The sequence below is a fragment of the Pezoporus flaviventris genome, unplaced genomic scaffold, assembly GCF_033815535.1.
Source record: "Pezoporus flaviventris isolate CSIRO_AGI_PZ_B2104156 unplaced genomic scaffold, CSIRO_AGI_Pfla_v1 ptg000002l, whole genome shotgun sequence".
Classification (NCBI taxonomy): domain Eukaryota; kingdom Metazoa; phylum Chordata; class Aves; order Psittaciformes; family Psittacidae; genus Pezoporus; species Pezoporus flaviventris.
Window position 1 is genome coordinate 89,728,114 of NW_026892550.1, and position 18,360 is coordinate 89,746,473.

Genomic DNA, 18,360 nt, shown 5'->3' on the forward strand with positions numbered 1-18,360 from the left:
TGCTTTATCCCTCTTTGGACCAATCCTGGCAGTGTTAGGGTTGAACCGAATGACTGCTGCTGGCTTGTTTGGAGCTGAGCATCCCTCAGGGTTGGTGTCATTGGTATTTACTTCAAGGCAGAAGAAATCAGATCTGGGAATCTATTGATGAAACAGGCTTTCCATGTTAACCAGGAATCTTACTTCTGTATTACTCCATTCTGAGGCAGGAAGGTTCCTGGGAAGCCGGTTGTAATAAAGATGATAAATGAATGCTAGCATTTTAATAGAAAAGGCCTTTTGTCTTTTTAAGCAGGGCATCATCTTAGTTCTTTTTTGCACAGCAAGGTGAAGAGTTTCCGCTTAGCTGTAACTAAGGCTGTGGAGAATGAGCAACCCTGGTTAGTCACCCTCTGTGAGCATTAGTGAGCAGCACAGGGACAAATGCGCCAGGGAAAGTTACCTTGGAACAGCAAGGTTTAGTCTGAACAAGATACAACCTCGCCAAGGGGAAGTAAACAAAACTCAGTGTTAATTTGTAATAGTTCAGTTGAGAAGAAGAAAATACATTATCCAAAGTGTTTAGATATTTTGCCAGTCTTGTGTCCAGATTATTCAACTCCATACAAGAAAAAACAGAGTCCTACTGAGATAGGAGATGAAATCAGTTCTTGTTTGTACCACCAAACTGCTGGAGGTGTGAGATCAGCTCCCTGTTCCCATCTCCTCTGGACCTTTGCACCATCCAGTTACACAGCAAGTGAGTCTCATGGGAAGAGCTTACAGCAGGGCTAAATACTGTCAGGACTGATCACTCCTATTTCCAGCGTCAAACCTTAAACACCAGCACAGCATTCCTTGGTGAGGGCTGAGCGGCTATATGTGGCTAGCAGAAACAGCATTCACCTGAACTGCTCAGGGATGTCAGAATGGGACACCCCGCAGTGTCCCATATAAAGTGCCTGCCCCGGTTGAGGGGGACAGGGAATCAACACAGCCAAACATGTAATTATGGGATTCTCCTCTCCTTGAGCAGGTTGCCACAGCTTGTGAATTGTACGTAAAGAAACCAGCTATGCATCAACTAGCTTCTGGTTTTTCTATTTGGGTTTCAAAAGCTTTGGAGTAATATCGGTGCACTTCATGCTGAGTTAAAAATTGGAAACGTATTACCCTGATTTAGCATGGGACTGAGTAAATTGTATTCAGTTAAAATAGCAGATATCCTGCAGAGAAGAAAATAAGTATTTCTACTTGACTGTGTGACACCTAAGCTGCAACCCAGAGGTACAGGAGGAGGATTTGTGTTACTGAGAAATCCATTAACATCAGCTGCAGGTCAGAGCTGCCGGGGTGAGTGGGCCACATATGTGCCTCCCCCATCTCCTCCACCATGTCCTGTGCAGGGTCTCACAGGGTGTCTGTCGTGGAGCTCCTGTCTGCTCTCTGCCCAAGACATAGTTTAATGTTGTTGCCTTTTCCTGAGGGAGGTTTCGTTCAAAGAACCACCTAGCCTCTCTGCCTGTGTGGCTCGGTAGCATTCGCTGAAAGCCTTGCTCCTGAAGCATGTAAAATACCTAGGTTTGCAACAGTGAGCTTAGCTTCCAGAAGCCACCATCCCAGGTCTGAAGCTTGAAGGACCTGACTGCCTGCATGGTAAGATCATTTGGGTCCCTCTGACACATTCTTGGGCAGGGGGGAGGTTCCCGGTGCTGGAGATTCCTCACTCTATTTCAGTACAGACATATCCTTTCTGCTGGGATTTTTGCTGCATCTAAGCTGAGTCTCTTTTAGCTTTATTACTACTTGTCCTAACCACAGTGAGTCCAGACAGAAGGTTGTTCCCTTCCTCCTTGTGGAATTTCTTACGTATTTTTGTATTTACGTATCTACTTTGTCCTCTTTCCTCCTTCCACCCAGTATATCTCACCCCTACTACCAGAACTTCTTGCAACAGGAAATAAATGTCAGTTTTTCCATTGTCTCCTAGATGCCAGCTACGTTAAAATGCAGTTTCTTACTCTGTTTTTTAAGGGCTACTCCCAGCTCCACCCTGGCTGACTCCATGCATCCACAGCCCAGTGCTCCTCCTGGTGCACTATTTGCAGATGTCCATGGCATGCCTTTTCCTAACGAGCTCTCAAGCCTGTCCTTGAAAACCGCATCTACAGCTCCCGTAGTAAACATGTAATAGCAGAGTTCAGCAGCTACAAGTCACTCCCTTGGCTTTGAGCTTCCCAACACATGTGCTTGTCACCAGGCTTGGGTTTCCCAGTCTGTGATTCATCTGTGCCTTGACTGCAGCCTGGGAATCATGAGATAAATAGCATAAGTCCTTTTGACAGTCCATGGTGACTTGTAGGCAGTTCTGCATGCCCAGCCCTTTCCCAAACCCATTAATATCATTAAGTCCATCAAAGGTGATGATAGGTGGGGGCTCCTAAGGGCTACTTGAGGCAGCTTTGAGTGGCCAGTGATTGCAGCCTAGAGGTGAATCCGCCATGCCTGTGGACCAGGAAGGGTTAGAAAGACCACGGTTGTGTCCCCATGTGTTACAGGTTACATGGACCGGCGCAGAGAGTGTATGCTGACCTCCAGCCATCGCATGTGTGCATATCTGCAGGCATGTGTTGGAGGAAAAAGGCCAGAAATTTTTCATCTTAAAATTAAATTCATAGGATAGCCAGACCTTTCAGCTTTTTAATACGGGCAATGATTTATGGCTGCACTTAAAGCATGAGCCAGGAGCAGACAAATTCATCATGCTCCATTCTTTTCTGTCAGTGTGGCAATGCAGGGCAGTCACACTTCTGGCAGCAGAGCCTTCACCATGGGCAGGCAGCACAGCTCCATCACCATGGCAAGCTGAGGTCCCAGCCCAGGGTCTTGTCTGCTTCTTTTTGCTGTAAGGAAAAACGAAAGGATTGGCCATCTGCTGAATTCTCCTTCTCCTCCTCCCTTCCGACAGCCAGCATCAGCTGCTGGAAAGATGATGCAAAGTGTTCTTTGTACATGCAACACGAGGCTCCAAACTTGCCTTCTATAAATTAAACCACAAGAAACTCACTGATATGAAGATTTTTTTGCTTTAATTATTCCCAGCTTGAGGCTCCTCTGGCCTTCCTGATGATTTTCTTAACTCTCGAGTGCATTGCACTTGAACTTGGTCACTTTGATTTTGCCTGCCCTGTAAGATTCCCCCAGAGGCTCAGAACAGGAACATGCATGGCAGTATGTCCTTCACACCCTGTGTGGCCAGGCCAAAGGTCTTTCTGCCTGATCTTTCAGCCTTTCCGTCTCCTTGCTCAGAAGAGACATTTTACAGGGCATATACATTCCTCTCATTAGCCCCAAAGCCTGTGTATTGTATGAGCACTGACACCAAGTAGTTTCTAGCAGGAAGAATGGGAATGGACAGGCTTCCAGAGGTGTTTAGGATTATACAGAAGAAGGTGGCATTTAGAAGGGGGCTCGCTCTTTTCTTCCTGAATCCCTACCTTATTGTGTGATGGAGTCTTAGGCTGATTAAAAGGCTGGATTTAACATACAGCTGGCGTCACTTTGTGTCAGGCTGTGATGTTTCAAGGAGATTTTTGCATCGTTTCAGCTCACTGGTACTTTACTTTCTCTCCAAGACAAAAAGGCCAGTATTTAATGGCCTAGTTGTGAAGTTTTCCCAGGAAAGGATCAGCGTCTGCGGCTGGCTGTTTGTTTGTCTGCTGCCGGGTTTTGACTGGTTTAGTGTTGTGTCTTTTCTAGCACCGAAATCGTGTATCTGGACAAAGAAGTGTAAATATCAAAGTTGGTGCAGATTTGGGGTGTGACGTTATTCAAATAATTGTAGCCTCTGGACCCAAAGTAATGCAACGATTGAATTATTTTACCTTTCCCTTCTCCATGCATGTACATGGATGCACGTGGACAAAGTTGAGGATGTGCATAGGAAGCAAAAGAAGGAAATGCATGAAACAATTTAGGATTTGTGACAGTACAGTGCTAGCAGCTACTATGTATGACTGACTGACTCTCTACAGCCTTGATCATCCTTTTCTTAGCCCTGGTGCATTCTGTACAGTGGGAACTGAAAATGGTATGATTATCTTGGGTTGCTATACAGAGAACTGAAAAATGCATATTCAGCCTTATCTTCTCTGTGGGGCAATAAGTTCAGTGCCTGAAATGGAGAAAAGAAAGCAGCTTTGTAATATTTCAAGAGTTCCCTTCAGAGGATAATAATTTGTCTTCTAAAATGTTCTCGCTTAGTAAAAATGCTCCTAAGTTAATATTAGTTTTATTATCTTCTCTTATCCAGCCACTCTGTAGAGACATTTTCATAGCAGATTTGTATTCCAGTTTTTCTGTCTGTAAGTTGTCAAGGAAGACGTTCCATCTCCAGTACACATGATGTGCTTTCTAGTCTGCTTTATTGGATTCCTAACAAATATTAATTGAGGTTTTGGTGGAGTTCTCTTTGAGTGCTGGAAATTTTTGAAGAAGTTAAATCAAGAATCAGATGCTATGAAATGTGAAACAAATCAAAGTATGAAACACTGCAAAGCTATTACTTAAAAAAAATGGGTGCAGTCCAGGTCAGTTTAATAAAATCCCTTTATCTAAAATTCAGTTCCTTTAGATTCGGTGTTTTGATTCACATAGCTGGTTCACATTGTCTGACTGTCATCTGTAGAAATCTGCAGAGAGTGATAATTATTTGTGATGATTTGAGAAATGCTTATGCTTGGACTGTCAAGGATGAAAAATTGCTAGTTCCCCTTTATTGTAAAATGATGAATGTTTTTAGGAAAACCTAGAATTTGGTCTATAGAATAGACATGCACTAAATAGGGTAGTTATGGATACGAATTGTAAAAGCCAAGTATTAAAGTAGTCTAAAATATGTTTGTAATTTTAAGGCTGTCCATCAAAGTTGCAAGGATCTTATTCATGCTTTTTATGTGAAATCAGGATTGAAAACGTGCTTGTGTGTAACCTTATACTCAAAAACAACCCTCAAACCTTAAGCATTTGGGAAAATATAAATAATACTGAGAAACATTTTGCATATTGAATAGCAAACACCTCCTAGAACTCAGATGGTGTGGTTGATCGGCTGGGGAATGAGAGCTTGGAATACCTGAGAGATTTTAGTTAACTGAAATACTAGTTTCTCTCTATGCCACATAACTAGGACTGTTAGTGCCACCTATAGTTAGTCTATCTGACACTTTTCACTTTAAGACCTTGTTTTCAATGGATTACGAGCTTGCTGCATGCACCTTCTAAACAAATACCGTTAAGAAGAATTTGGTGGAGATGAGCTGTGGTTCATGCTGAGCTTAACAGTGCTACTGGATAGACCCAGCTGGGTGTTTAGCAAAGATGCAGCTGATTTTAATTGATAGCTGTTTGGACCACAGATAAGGGGAACACCACTGCAGCTTACATAGTTCTAGCTTAGAACAGAAGCCGAACCTCCAAACACAAGTGCAACTGAAGAATTAAAGGCAGACACAAAGTCTTTGTTAATGCAAACTGAAGAGAAAAAATAATTTAACAGAGCATGAGACTGCAAACCCAGTCACAATATTTATTCTCCTTATTCCACAGTCCACCAATTTGCTTAATTTTACATTATTTTGCCATGCCCAAATGTCCTGTTATCACTCCCAGCATAGGTTGATTGTGAGCCTGGTCACAGTAATGTGCAGAACTGGCAGCAGCTGCAGGCAGCACAATGGAAATAAATAAAACCCTGCCTTACAAGTGTGGCAGATACTTCTTTGCACACTAATTTTTTGTAGAGAGACAAAATATAATTAATGGAGTTTTTTTGAATGACACTTAGGTATTTCCATCCTTCTATTAAAAAAGTGCTTTCATGGCAGGTACCTGTGAACTGTATTGATCCCTGCTCCTATTAATGGTAGTACATTAGTTTTATTCAGAAAAAGAACCCTAAACCGCTAATTAAAAATGTCCTCTTTTTAAATCTGAACTTGCTGTTTGGCCAACAAGCTTTGAAAGTCCCTCAAAGATTATTTTATCCTGCTGTGCCTAAGTAACCAGAGGAAAATGACCATTTCATTACTGTGATTTACCTGGAATAACCTTTGCATGTCGGGGGTTGATGACTATCAGCTGGTTAGCATATATGTATTTCTGGTTAGTATATTCTCAAGACCACTATGCTCAAAGGCCCCTCCCCATACTGTACAGAAGACATCCACACAATCAGAATATAGTAGACGTAACTTTCCTCCCTCGTTGTTAGTCTGGGACTGATGGACATGAGAAGCTTCTGGGATCAGTGTCCCCAGACTGCTTTTTTTTCACTTCCTTTAGATGTCTCTGAGCTTCAGAACCTCCTGCTGTTCATGTTGCCTCCCTATTCAACTCAGTTGCTGCATCAGAAAAGGAAGAAAGAATTTTGGTCTTTACATGCCCTTCTTCTCTGTCCCCCTTTACAACTTCTGCAGGAAAATAAAAACCTGTGATCAAGTGCATCTATGGTGTTGTCAGTCCTTTCAGGGAAGAACAGATGCTTTTATCAGATGTCTTCCTTTAATGCCCAGCTGAAGTCCAAATTGAACCGTCACAGGACAGATCCAACACCGGCTTTATCACCATCCCCATGCTGCTCTCAGGGTAACCTGCACACATGCTTGAAAGTGTCCTTTCCCTAAGTTGGGTGGATTTAGGCCATAACTTATTGTGACTTCTTGAACTGAGGGATCAGCAGGGACCTCTGCTAATGACCATAGATGCAGCAGCTGTGTTGTCACATTTCTGCTATAGCCACATCACTTAACAGCTTTGGGGGAAGACAGTCTATGGCCCTAATTGTTTGAACTGCCCTTTGCCATGGGTTTAAGATATCTATCCCTTGGATCTTATCTCTGTGGCTGCTTCAATCTGTAGGGTGTATTTTCCTCATTAGTTGCAAGCACAGTTTCACTGCCCAAGCAGACCTCTAGTTTAAATGAATGTAGTCTCAATCTCTTGTAGTCTTAACTCTTTTCCCAGTTCCCGTCACCAGCTTTAGGAATGAAATTACTATGTGACTTAAAGCCTTGCTTGTAACTTAAAATAAGGAGGAACTGTCTTAGCATCAGATGATAACTCAATATTAATATGTAATTTCAAAATACCAGTTGAAAAATGCTGTTATGTCTGTGTGTCTTTCATATCACCCGCTCCTTCAGCGACAGCCAGCAGGACTCTGCTTCTCTGGGGGAAGCAGGTAGGTCGGCTCTTCCATTGGGTGTATTACTCAGCTGCAGAAGAAAATAGGTTTTGGTACAGCTGGCATCATTCTAGGACAGTCACTAAACTGGCCTATTTTTTTTCAATAAGCTGAAGATAATAGGCAAAAAAAATAAATGGAAGTAGAGCTTTCAAAACTGTGTTTCATCCGTGGTCCTTCACCCATCAGCCATGCCAAATGGTACTGCAATTTATGAGAACAGGGCAGTACCCGTTTAGTATTACATTGATATTTAATATGTGTTCTGTGTGCCACCAGGCAGGTCACAGCATGTGCGGAGCTGAATCAGTGTTGCTGTATACTTAGTAAATGTGGCTGACCAAACTTGTATGCCATTTCCTCATACTCCTTCGATTTTAAAAAGAGCGGGAGACAAGTAGCACTTCAAAATGCACAAGTATCATCTTTTAAATGAATTTAATGCAGTACAATCTCGTTTGCAATTGCAAATACTAAGGCTGCATTTTTCCCCTCAACTCCAAAGGCCTGAAAATCTCATTAATGTTAATGTATGGGGAAGAAGTACTTAGCCTATTGATGTAGGAATGAAATCAGGAGCAAAGCACAGCACTATGAAGATTCATCTGAAGATTAGGGTCTGAAGCAGCTATTAGATTATCAAATCTAACCTTCTTTCTAATACAGGCCATAGAATCTCATCCACTTAATTCTGTATTTATCCCAAGAACAGCAGCAGAGAAGTGAATATAGTGCATTAGCATATTGTAATGTAGCGGTATATTCAGACATTTCTTCTTTTTTAATTCTAAAACCAGAGACACACAGCAGTACTGTGCTATATGGTACTGATAAAAAGGAGGTCTGCAGGAGGAGACATTTCAGCATTTTATCTGTCTGCAGAGGAGAATTTGTCCAAATGCTTCATTGTAGGGTTGGGTGATTCATGTTAACTTGACTGGAAGGTATCAGATAAACACTTTTGAAAGAGTCAGCATACAAAGAAGGCCTCTTTGCTTATCAGAGAGGAAGGTCAGTGCTTGCCTTAATACTTGGCTTTAAAGCTAAACTAATTATTGAGCATAAGGCTCTTTGAAATCCACAGGGAAGTGGTGTTAAGTAAGTGTAAATAAAATTACCAAACCCTTCCCCCTGTTGCTTTGATGCAGTTTATTAGGAATAGGTAAAAATGCATTTGTAGCAGTGAGGGTGGGGCTGCATAGCAAAACACTCTGCCATGCAGAAACACTTCAGGTGGCTCTGAATAACCAAACACAGGAGCCTTTGCGTCCTTTGCTTGGGCTAATATTCGTTATTTCCCAAAGGAGCTCATTACCTGCCTTAGCAGAAGCTCTTCCTGTTGCTGCTGGACACAGTGTGGACAGGAGGTGAGAGAGTCGCCACCTCTGTGCAGCTGCTGTTTAGGTCCCCCCTCCAAGACAGATTACAACCTCTCTAAAGCATTCAGTAGCACTAATAACAGAAAGTTAGGGTGCTATTAACAAACCGATAAAGGGCTATGGGTGAACGTGGTGCTATGTATGTTAGAAGGCTACATACACTTTCTTTCTCTGTCAATATGGCTTTAACAGAGAAGTAAATTTATAGTTAATGTTCTCCTTGGTTCTCAAGAAATCACATCTGAGCGAATGTTCCCCTTGTTGAGTAGCAGGAATCTCCATGGGCTTCATTTCTTCTACCAAGGTCATAGTCAAGAAGCAAGCCATGACTAGCATAAAAGACATCAGCAAGAAGAGCACACACTGTTTTCATTTTGACAAGTTTTCCAACTCTGGTGTCTTCCTACCTCATCTCAGCAGCAAAAGGTCAGGCCAGGTCCAGCACTGCTGTAGCCTTGTGATGGATTGCAGAGTGGAGGGAAGATGTGTTTTCCTGGACTGAGAAAAGCAGTGACCACATGTCAGGATGAGGGTGCTGTAAATACACTTCCCGCCAGGCTGTGTGAGCACTCGTGCTCCTTTTGTGTTCGCTTCAAATCAAAGCCCTGGACACTCTGTGAACAGCATTTAAGCAGCACTCATCAAGAAGTTTGGAGACAAAAAGAGTTTATCTTAGAGCATAGGAACAATGTTTTTAGCCACAAAATGTACTGTTCTATACAGGCAGTAACCTACTTTTCTATGAATTTGCATAATAAGCAGAAAGGCAGTAAGAGTTTCCCAGACACGACTCACTGGTACCTGTGCTTCCTTTGCAGTTGTCCAACACAGCAATTCTTCATCAGATTAGACGAGACCAAGTGACAGACACGTGCCGAGCAAACAGTGTGTCTAGCAGGAAGCGCCGCGTGCTGACGCCCAATGACCTCAAACATCTGGTCGTGGATGAGGATCATGAAATGATCTATTGCTATGTTCCCAAAGTGGCCTGCACAAACTGGAAGAGAGTCATGATGGTTTTGACGGGAAGAGGCAAGTACAGCGATCCAATGGAAATCCCAGCCAATGAAGCCCACGTGTCTTCAAACCTGAAGACCCTCAACCAGTACAGCATCCCAGAGATCAACCACCGCTTGAAAAACTACATGAAGTTCCTCTTTGTCCGCGAGCCTTTCGAGAGACTGGTGTCAGCCTACAGGAACAAGTTCACCCAGAAGTACAACACCTCCTTCCACAAGCGGTATGGCACCAAAATCGTGAGGCGCCAGAGGAAAAACGCAACCCAGGAAGCTCTGCGTAAAGGCGACGACGTGAAATTCGAAGAGTTTGTGGCGTATCTCATCGACCCTCACACCCAAAGAGAAGAGCCCTTCAATGAGCACTGGCAGACTGTGTACTCCCTCTGCCACCCTTGCCACATCCACTACGACCTCATAGGAAAATATGAAACGCTGGAAGAGGATTCCAATTACGTCCTCCAGCTGGCAGGAGTAGGCAACTACCTGAAGTTCCCCACCTATGCAAAGTCTACGAGAACTACTGATGAAATGACCACAGAGTTCTTCCAGAACATCAGCTCCGAGCACCAAACGCAGCTCTATGAAGTCTACAAACTTGATTTTTTAATGTTCAATTACTCAGTGCCAAGCTACCTGAAGTTGGAATGAGGGATGGGTTGGGGGGAGAGAGGGGAGAGAAAGCCTGTTTTATTTAAGATTTTTATTTGTCATAATAAATATGGAGAATGGGTTATTTTGTAAATTAATATTTTCTTTTTTTTGTTTGTTTTTGAATGATGCTGCGAGCAGCACAGTCAAAATTATTTAAATCAATTGTAAGAAAGGACAGCTCTCTTTGCAGGGTAACAGGATTGTGACGATCTAGCTGTAGAAATTAATAATACTGCTACACTGTTTAAAAAACAAGATGTTAATTGTGTTCTGGTGAATTTCATTGATCTTGCATTCCTCCAATTCTAATTAATGTTATTTATACTTATTTAAAACATGGTCTCTTGGTAGGTGTCACTTCAGCAGCAGAGATAAGATAACGTTTGGACAATAGGAGACTGGTTTTGTGCTTTCCTCAGTTGAGCTTGTCTCTGGGTAATAATATTCTTCCATTAGCTATTGATGCAAGTAAATACAGAAGTGGTTCTTGATACTAAACACTTTAAGAAGAGTGGTGAAAAGAATCTCTTCAGAAAGTGATATTGTACTCAGGCATACTAAAAAAATTCCTTCTAGCTGTGAAAAGGAAAAGTAAAACAGATTTTGATAGATACACAATATCTAAAACCCATAACTGAAAGAAATGTGAATGTATTCTTTGGGAAGACAAACTATGAACCTTTTGTAAGTCTGGACTTAATGAGTTTATCAAGAATATGACCAGTCCTGTTTTCTCTTAATTTGAAGCCTGCCAGCCCAAATGATTACAGATTTGCAGAAAGAAAAAGAACAGCGTTTTGAAAGTCACTGTAGAGGTTTTTGAATGCCCAAAGCAATTGGTATTGATTTAATTCATGTCCAGGACGGGGCTGTGGGAAGCTTAGTCCTATGCAAGTCATGCCCAACTGATCTTAAGATGGACAACCAAAATTGGTTCAGGACAACCTATTGGTTCACCAGTTACAATATGTTGCTCTAGAGGATGTGGGCATGTAATCTGAAAAGTCAGAAAGTCATCTTTGTGTTGATCTCTAAACATGCAAGGCAATAAAAAAGGTCTCATCTTCCTACATGCTGGTTTCATGGCTGTTCCGTGGGGGAAGAGGGAGTCTTCTTTTTTTAGTTGATGCCTAAATACTATTGTCAGGGATGTTTATAATTTCCAGTGGGTTAGTATTTCATCTAAGTCAGTTCTAGTATGAGCCCATAACCTTTTACTTAAGATGAATGTCTCAATAGCAGTTTGTTGGGATTGGGCAGATTGTACCAGGCATCGTGTACTGAGCAATTGTTTTGGGCAAGCAAGTAGTAATCTATTCATGGCAAATAAATAATGAAAAATGAGATTTCAGTGTGGATCTGTCAGCAAGTTGGTAAGCGGAAGTACGGGCTTCTCCAGGTGTTTGATGCAGGTGAGGTGTACGGCCAAGGCGGCCTGCCTGGGGAATGGTCTGTAGCCGCCCCAAGCTGTGCTATCCTTGGGTGACAGCGTCTGCATTCAGCTCATGGGCAAAAGGAGGTGGAGGCTTCAATCAAGACACTTGTGGGAATCTAACATCAGTTTTAAAGTTGACTGATGGTTAAAATGGGGTTTTAATTTGCCTGCTTGTCAACCTTATGATCAAACCCCAATCCCTTCCAAAAATTAGTGAAGCTTTAAATAAACCCAGCTGAAGGCAGAGCTGTTTTAACAGTATCAGAGCCAGATCCTGAAAATGCTGTATTGTGCAATAGCCAGTAATATCCAGTGAATTACATTAGTCTCCAGGACACATATCTGGTTAAAGAAGAAAAATAGGTTCCATCTTATTTTATAAAAATAAGCCCCTGAATAAATCTCAGCGAAGAACAAATTAACATAACAAACAGCAGCTGAAGTCCTTTCGTGATTGGATTTGGTCTTAGTCATGATTCAGGTCCTTTCTTTTCTTTTATCATACCCTACAAATCTCTCATCCATTCTGGAACAGCCACAGTTTTCATAACCCAGGTCCTATTTATAACCCGGAGCGCTGACCCAGTGGCTAGTGAAGAGCTGGCTGGCTGTGCCTGACAGCTCTGAACTCCTGAGCGGCTGCTGACGCTGGCAGGCTGGTGTTCTACTTGAAAGCAGTTTTGCCTCATTTAGAGTACACGGAGCTGTTGCAAGTGCCTATCACAGTGTGCCCTGGCTTTCTGTTGTTTGTAGTTCAATAGTTGTTATGTTTGTTTAGAAAAAAAACTCTGTCTGAGGGTAGATCTCCTTCTTCCCCTCCCTCCCAGTATTTCCTGGAAGCTGTTTGTGTGCTTGTTTGGTCCTGTATCTGACAGTGTTCATATTTTGGTCTGATTTTCTCTTCACTTTTAGCTGTTAATTCCTCCAATAGAATGTGATGTGATTTTTTTTCATTTAAGAAAGAAGTTGATTCAGAAACTAAATATTTTTTAAATGGGGTGTGCTTCCCCGTTTCTTTTCTACTTCTCTCTGGTTTTATCTATTCTAAAATACTCTTTTTAATTTCACTGCTTTTGAGAAACAAAAACACTATTTGACAGCTATGGCAGAAAAGCTTTAGGTGAAAAATGTGTTCAGGAGATCTGAGGGGTGAGCCCTGCTCCAGCTGGGATTTTTAGCAGCAGCTTTGGGTTTGATTACCCAAGTTCTGCCTCTCCATAGAGGGCCACCCTATGGGTGGGTGCTCAGCACTGACATAGCTTTTATGTGGACTTAAGTAAGTACTTAAAAGTCACTTGCTTTTTAAAAACCCTGATCCCAAACTACTACAAACCATCCATTTGGTGTGTTACATCTATTTAGGGTGCTGTGAATGCGCTGCAGGTCTGTATTTAAAATGAACAGCTGATGTGCTGGAAGTGATCACATCCTGCACAGTGAGCACAAAGCCCTCACCAGCTCAGAGGAGGACCACAGATGTTAAGGAATAGCCTTTTTTTGGTCAGCTGGGTGTGTTGTTTTGTCTAAGTCAAAAAAGGGTCCAGCCTCCTTATCTCAGTGAGGCGGTGGCCACCACCTGCAGTGCAGGGGCAGCCGGGGATCCGGGTTGGTGTTACCCCAGCCTCTTCACTGGGTTTGTTAGCTGGAGGACAATGGGCTGCTCCCGAGCTCTGTCTCCCTCCCAGGTTCATTTCTGCTGTGGCCACAAACAGGCAAAACTGCAGCCAGAGCAAAATGTGAAGTACAGATGTGCCCGTGGGACTGTGAGGGCCACCTGGGGAGCTGCTGTTTTAGAAGGATGTGTGTTAGTTATGGTGGAGCAATGGTGAGCACAGAGGACCCAGCGGGGAAGGTCCCAAGGTCCCTTAAAGACACTGGGCTGGAGGAGCAGCAATCCCCGCATCTGAGTATCCAATGCCTCCATGTCACCCCAGCAGCGCCTATGGCTCCTTACCCAGCACAATGCCCACAGCTGAGGGTTCTTTCTCCCAAGACGGCCCCAAGCACCTTAACCTGGAGCCCAGGCTGGATTTGGCTTATCTGAACATGGTGGTGACTCCTGGGCTGTATGAGTTCCCCCCAAACCAGACTTGGTCCATGCTTTAGCCTCTTTGTAAACCATGTCCATTATGATCACAGAAACGTGCAAACTGCCTGAACCATGCGCTGTGTAAGACAAGTGAAATAAATAATCCACAAGCAGAACTGCTTTTAGAATTAAGTTGACCCCAGATGTTTTAGGGTTTCACTGTAGTCTGCTGCACTTTTCAGGTACAAAAAGGGACTGTCCTTACTATTACTCTTGTTACAGAGAGTGTTATTTTCTTACATGCATGCACAATACAATGTGTACGACTAATTTAACATCGATGTGGGGTTGGATTTTTTTTTTTAACCTATTTGTATGCAGTAGAAGGCTTGTTGTAGAAAAGTATCTCCTCATACCTAAATATACTGTTAATAAAGAGAAAAAGCTAAATTATACATTGCCAACACAAGTGTGGACTGCTCATGAATCTTTCCTTAAAAAAAAGCCATTCAAGCCTGATTATTTTTCTAAGTAACTTCAATTAAATTGAAGAAAGAAAGTTCGTCTCTGTGTGCTTTATTTCTGGCTCATGTTTTCAGGGTGGGATATTTGCATAGCTTTGCTTTGTCACAAGGGTTATTGTGGCAGGACAAGCAGAAGACAAAATTACCTGCTGCTGTGGAGCAAGAAAGCTAAACTCATCTAACAACACCATTCTTGCTCCTTCCTTCTCAAGTTCCAGCCAGCGAGGATGAGAGCTGTTGGTTTAAGACTAGTTGCATGCCCGTAAACATCATCCCACCTCAAGCAAGGGTGTTTAATCAGATGACATGAACTCCAGCTATCTGATGAGCTTTAGGCCACATGCTTGACCACCTTCATGTGCATTCACTACAAATGGATTCAAGTTAAACATTTCCAGCGGTACCCAGACCTGCATGGTCTCATCTGTGGTTTTCACTGAGGCCACATCTAACCCCAAAGCGGAAACTTCCAAGTGGACTTTGAACAAACTTGCGAGGAAATCAGCATGCTAAATTATACTTGGGAAAAGCATATATTTAGGCAATAACTGCTCTCATCATGACTGTGTTGTTGGAAGGGACCCTGGAGGCCAGCTGGGCCACCCTACTGCTGAAGGTCACCAAGACCACATTGGCCATGGTTTTGATTAGCCAAATCTTCAATACCTCTGGGGATGAAGGGCTCAGAGCTTCTTTGGGTTCCTGTTCCAGTGCCAGACTACCCACCTAGCAGAGATGGTTTTTTCCTAGTGGCCTTTTAACTTGTGCCCATCATTTACTACTGCTAGGAGAAGAATTTGGATTCACTTTCTTTCAAAGTCCCCTTCAAGTGTCTGTAAACAGGTGTAGCTAGACATGCCATCACCAGACTAAGTAAGGCCAGATCCTTCAACATCTCCTTGTCAGTGATATACTTTAGGTCACTGAACATCTTGGTATCCTACCAGTGTAATCTCCTCAGCAACTTACTTAACATCCCTCTTGAACTGGAGAGGGCTCCAAAACCAAATGTCCTTCTGAGTGCAACACTGCCAGTGTCAAACACATCATTTAATCTGCCAGGCCCACAAGGCAAACGTTGTCCACGATGAGAGCTGGGACAAACAGAAATAGGAAATGTGCTGAGTAGGTATCACAGCACATGGTGAACCACTTGCTGCCTTTACAGCCCAAGCCTGTTCCTACCTCAAAGGCCCCACCACTCTGCACTCCCTAATTAATAGGTGGAACTGCAGCATAGTTTCCTGAAATCACAGCATGGCTGTGCAGTATTAAGACAAAACTGTCACATTTCAAAACATTGGTGATTTGAGTCCTCTGCAACCTCGGAGAGAGAGATAAAGAAGGTCTCAAGAAGGACTCAATCTAAGTAAGCAATCAGCCAAGCTCTGGCTGATGTGCTGATTGCTATGCCTCCCGTGGCAGGGCATGGATTATATAGGCTTTTAAGTGTTGCAGTCCTGGTCTAAGCAGGCCACTGCCCTGCCCTGAGAAAGAGTCCATCGGCTTCAATGGCATCTGCATGCACAAATACGAAGTGTGGTGTCATGGAGGAATGAGGACCAGGAGCACTGGGGACAGATGGGGCAAGGGACAAACCCATCTGCACAGCTCAGCCTGGGAGGGGGTGAGCTGGAAGGCTTTAGAAGGTTGAAGTTACATGCACACAAATCAGAAACTTGATGAAAATACATTTCATTTAATTCTTCCATAATTTAAAAAAAAAATGTTTAAGATCTGGGCATTTGGAAGAAAGGAAAAAAATCAGAAATGCAGCTAGCAGAGTGGAAACTAGAGCATATGATTCCTGACCAGAAGTGCCCCGCTCTTCTCAGTAGCTGTGTTAACACATCATCACCTACAAGACTCCTGATGCCACACAGAAGTATCTTCCTTTTCCTCATGCACTTACAACTTTGCCAGAAAATTAGAGTATGGTTTTATTCTTTGGTATGCTAAAGGACAACGTATCCAAAAGCCACCTCTCCAAATTGCATGCAAATCAGTTTTAAAAGGATTGTGTTAAAAGAGAAAAATCAGCTTTATTTTCCATATCCGCATGATCAACAGCTGACCTGTTCCCCCTGTTAATTGAAATGTCACTCTACTGCAGCACTGAAGCCTTTGGACTATGAGGTTCAACTCATGGTCAATAAATGGTTTCTGCTGGCTAAGTCAATGGCACTTAGGACTGAGAGTAGTGAATTATTCATGGTGGAAAAATATAAACAATATTTTTATTCATTTATACATTGTTTAAAAATGTATTTTGCCAATGTTTTAAAAATGTTACTGACTTTGACATTGAAATTGATTCCTATTTTCTGAGTAAAGGCAGGCCTGAGATAACATTTCTTTAGCTGTTTAGTAGTATATGCCCTATCACTGTACCAAATGGACAGTTTGTATTGGAACATGTGACATAGCATTTCAAGTAAAATTATGTGGGTTTGAAAATCTCATTTCAGTCAGAGTTTTTAATTAAGACACAAACAAACAGCAAAGCTGATTTCCTCAGTAAGAGAAAAATCAATCCGAAGTTTATGCCCTCATTTTTTGTTTTTACTAATACATACAGCTTTATGGTAACATTCAGCTGAAGAATAACAGTTAAGGCATTAAGCTTCAGTGTATCCTAAAACTAGAATTATACTGTGGCAATTCATGACTTCTTAGCTAGCAAGAGGTCTCTGTGTTGTCAGCAGGTATTTGCAGTGCTACATCAAGTCAAAACCTGAAGCCCGCAACGGGCCCCTATTTCCTGTCAAATCTTCTGCAAAACCAGGTTTGAGGCATTGCCTAAGCCTTTCTTAGGCTGAGTTTAGTCAGATTTATCCTAGCAGGTAACTATTATAGCTAAACCAGGTTTAGTTTTATGTGTAAAGTAGACATGTTGGGGTCTTTTTTGAAATGATTGTTTGCTCCATTAATGCAATCGATCACTGCATGTCTTTTTTTACCATTTTTTTGAACTTGAAAGAGATTAATGTAGGAAAAAGGTCAAATTAGAGTAAGCAGCCATGCAACGGAGAGACAAGCACTGTTTGCAGAGGCATGCAGGTGAATGCTGAGACACTCATTCAAGAAAAACAAAATATTCTCCTTCCTGGGATTATAGCTAGATGTGATTTATTAAGAAATTTGCCGTCAGTGGTATGGAAAGACATAACAATTCAGCTGTTTTGTGTTAATTTTATAATGTACTTTGATGTTTTATCATTAAAAAGTTACTGCTGTGTATGCAATAGGATTTTATATGCAGTATGTATCATTCCTACAGCAGATGCTTTGAAAGCCTCCTTTTTTCACTTCAGAAAATTTCAAAAACTAAATCCACAATTATTTTTTCATGAAAAAAAAACCAAACCCTCCAACCTTGAAGTCAGTGGTGCAAGGATTAAAAGGAGGCACAGCTGAGTGCAGTTCAGGACAAGGGGTAACAGGTTCAAACTTAAACAGGGGAAGTTTAGGTTGGATATAAGAAGGAAATTCTTTCCTGTTAGGGTGGTGAGGCACTGGAATGGGTTGCCCAGGGAGGTTGTGAATGCTCCATCCCTGGCAGTGTTCAAGGCCAGGTTGGAGGAGGCCTTGGGTGATATGGTTTAGCGTAAGGTGTCCCTGCCCACGGCAGGGGGGTTGGAACTAGATGATCTTAAGGCCCTTTCCAACCCTAACGATTCTATGATTCCATAATTCTATGATTCAGGTGAGAAATTAAGTCTGTTTAACCACGGAAAAGAAATGCAAGCTGGGAGGCAATTTAGGATGGAAAGTCTATGTTTGGGGAGTCTCCTTGTGAGATACTGAAAATTAAATCACAGGAAAGCATCTGAGAACATGGTGAGGTGAGTAATCTGCTTTGCTTATTGTAGTATGTTTAAGGTTACCTGGTAAATCTTTGCAGGGCTATTGGAAGCTGATTAAAAACTACAAAGGACTCATATAGAACACTAATGAGTATTTCCATGCTGAGACACACAGCCAGAGGAAGGTAAGTAGGCTCTATCCCAGTTCCTAAGCAAGGAGTTACTCAGTTTGCAGTGTCTGGATTTTTCACGAATGTAAAGATGTCACATGGAAAGCATTCAGGGAACACTTCTG

At 42.3% G+C, this 18,360-nt stretch overlaps 1 protein-coding gene across 2 annotated transcripts in view; it reads left to right on the plus strand.

Annotated features, from left to right (window-relative positions):
- CHST11 (carbohydrate sulfotransferase 11) overlaps window positions 1-11,615 on the plus strand; it is a 165,021-nt gene extending 153,406 nt beyond the window's left edge. For both annotated transcript variants that reach the window (XM_061445035.1, XM_061445036.1), the window contains exon 3: window positions 9,420-11,615. In XM_061445035.1, the coding sequence (XP_061301019.1) occupies window positions 9,420-10,268 (849 nt within the window). In that variant the 3' untranslated portion in view covers window positions 10,269-11,615. The remainder of the gene's footprint in view (window positions 1-9,419) is intronic.
- Window positions 11,616-18,360: the final 6,745 nt, after the last annotated feature.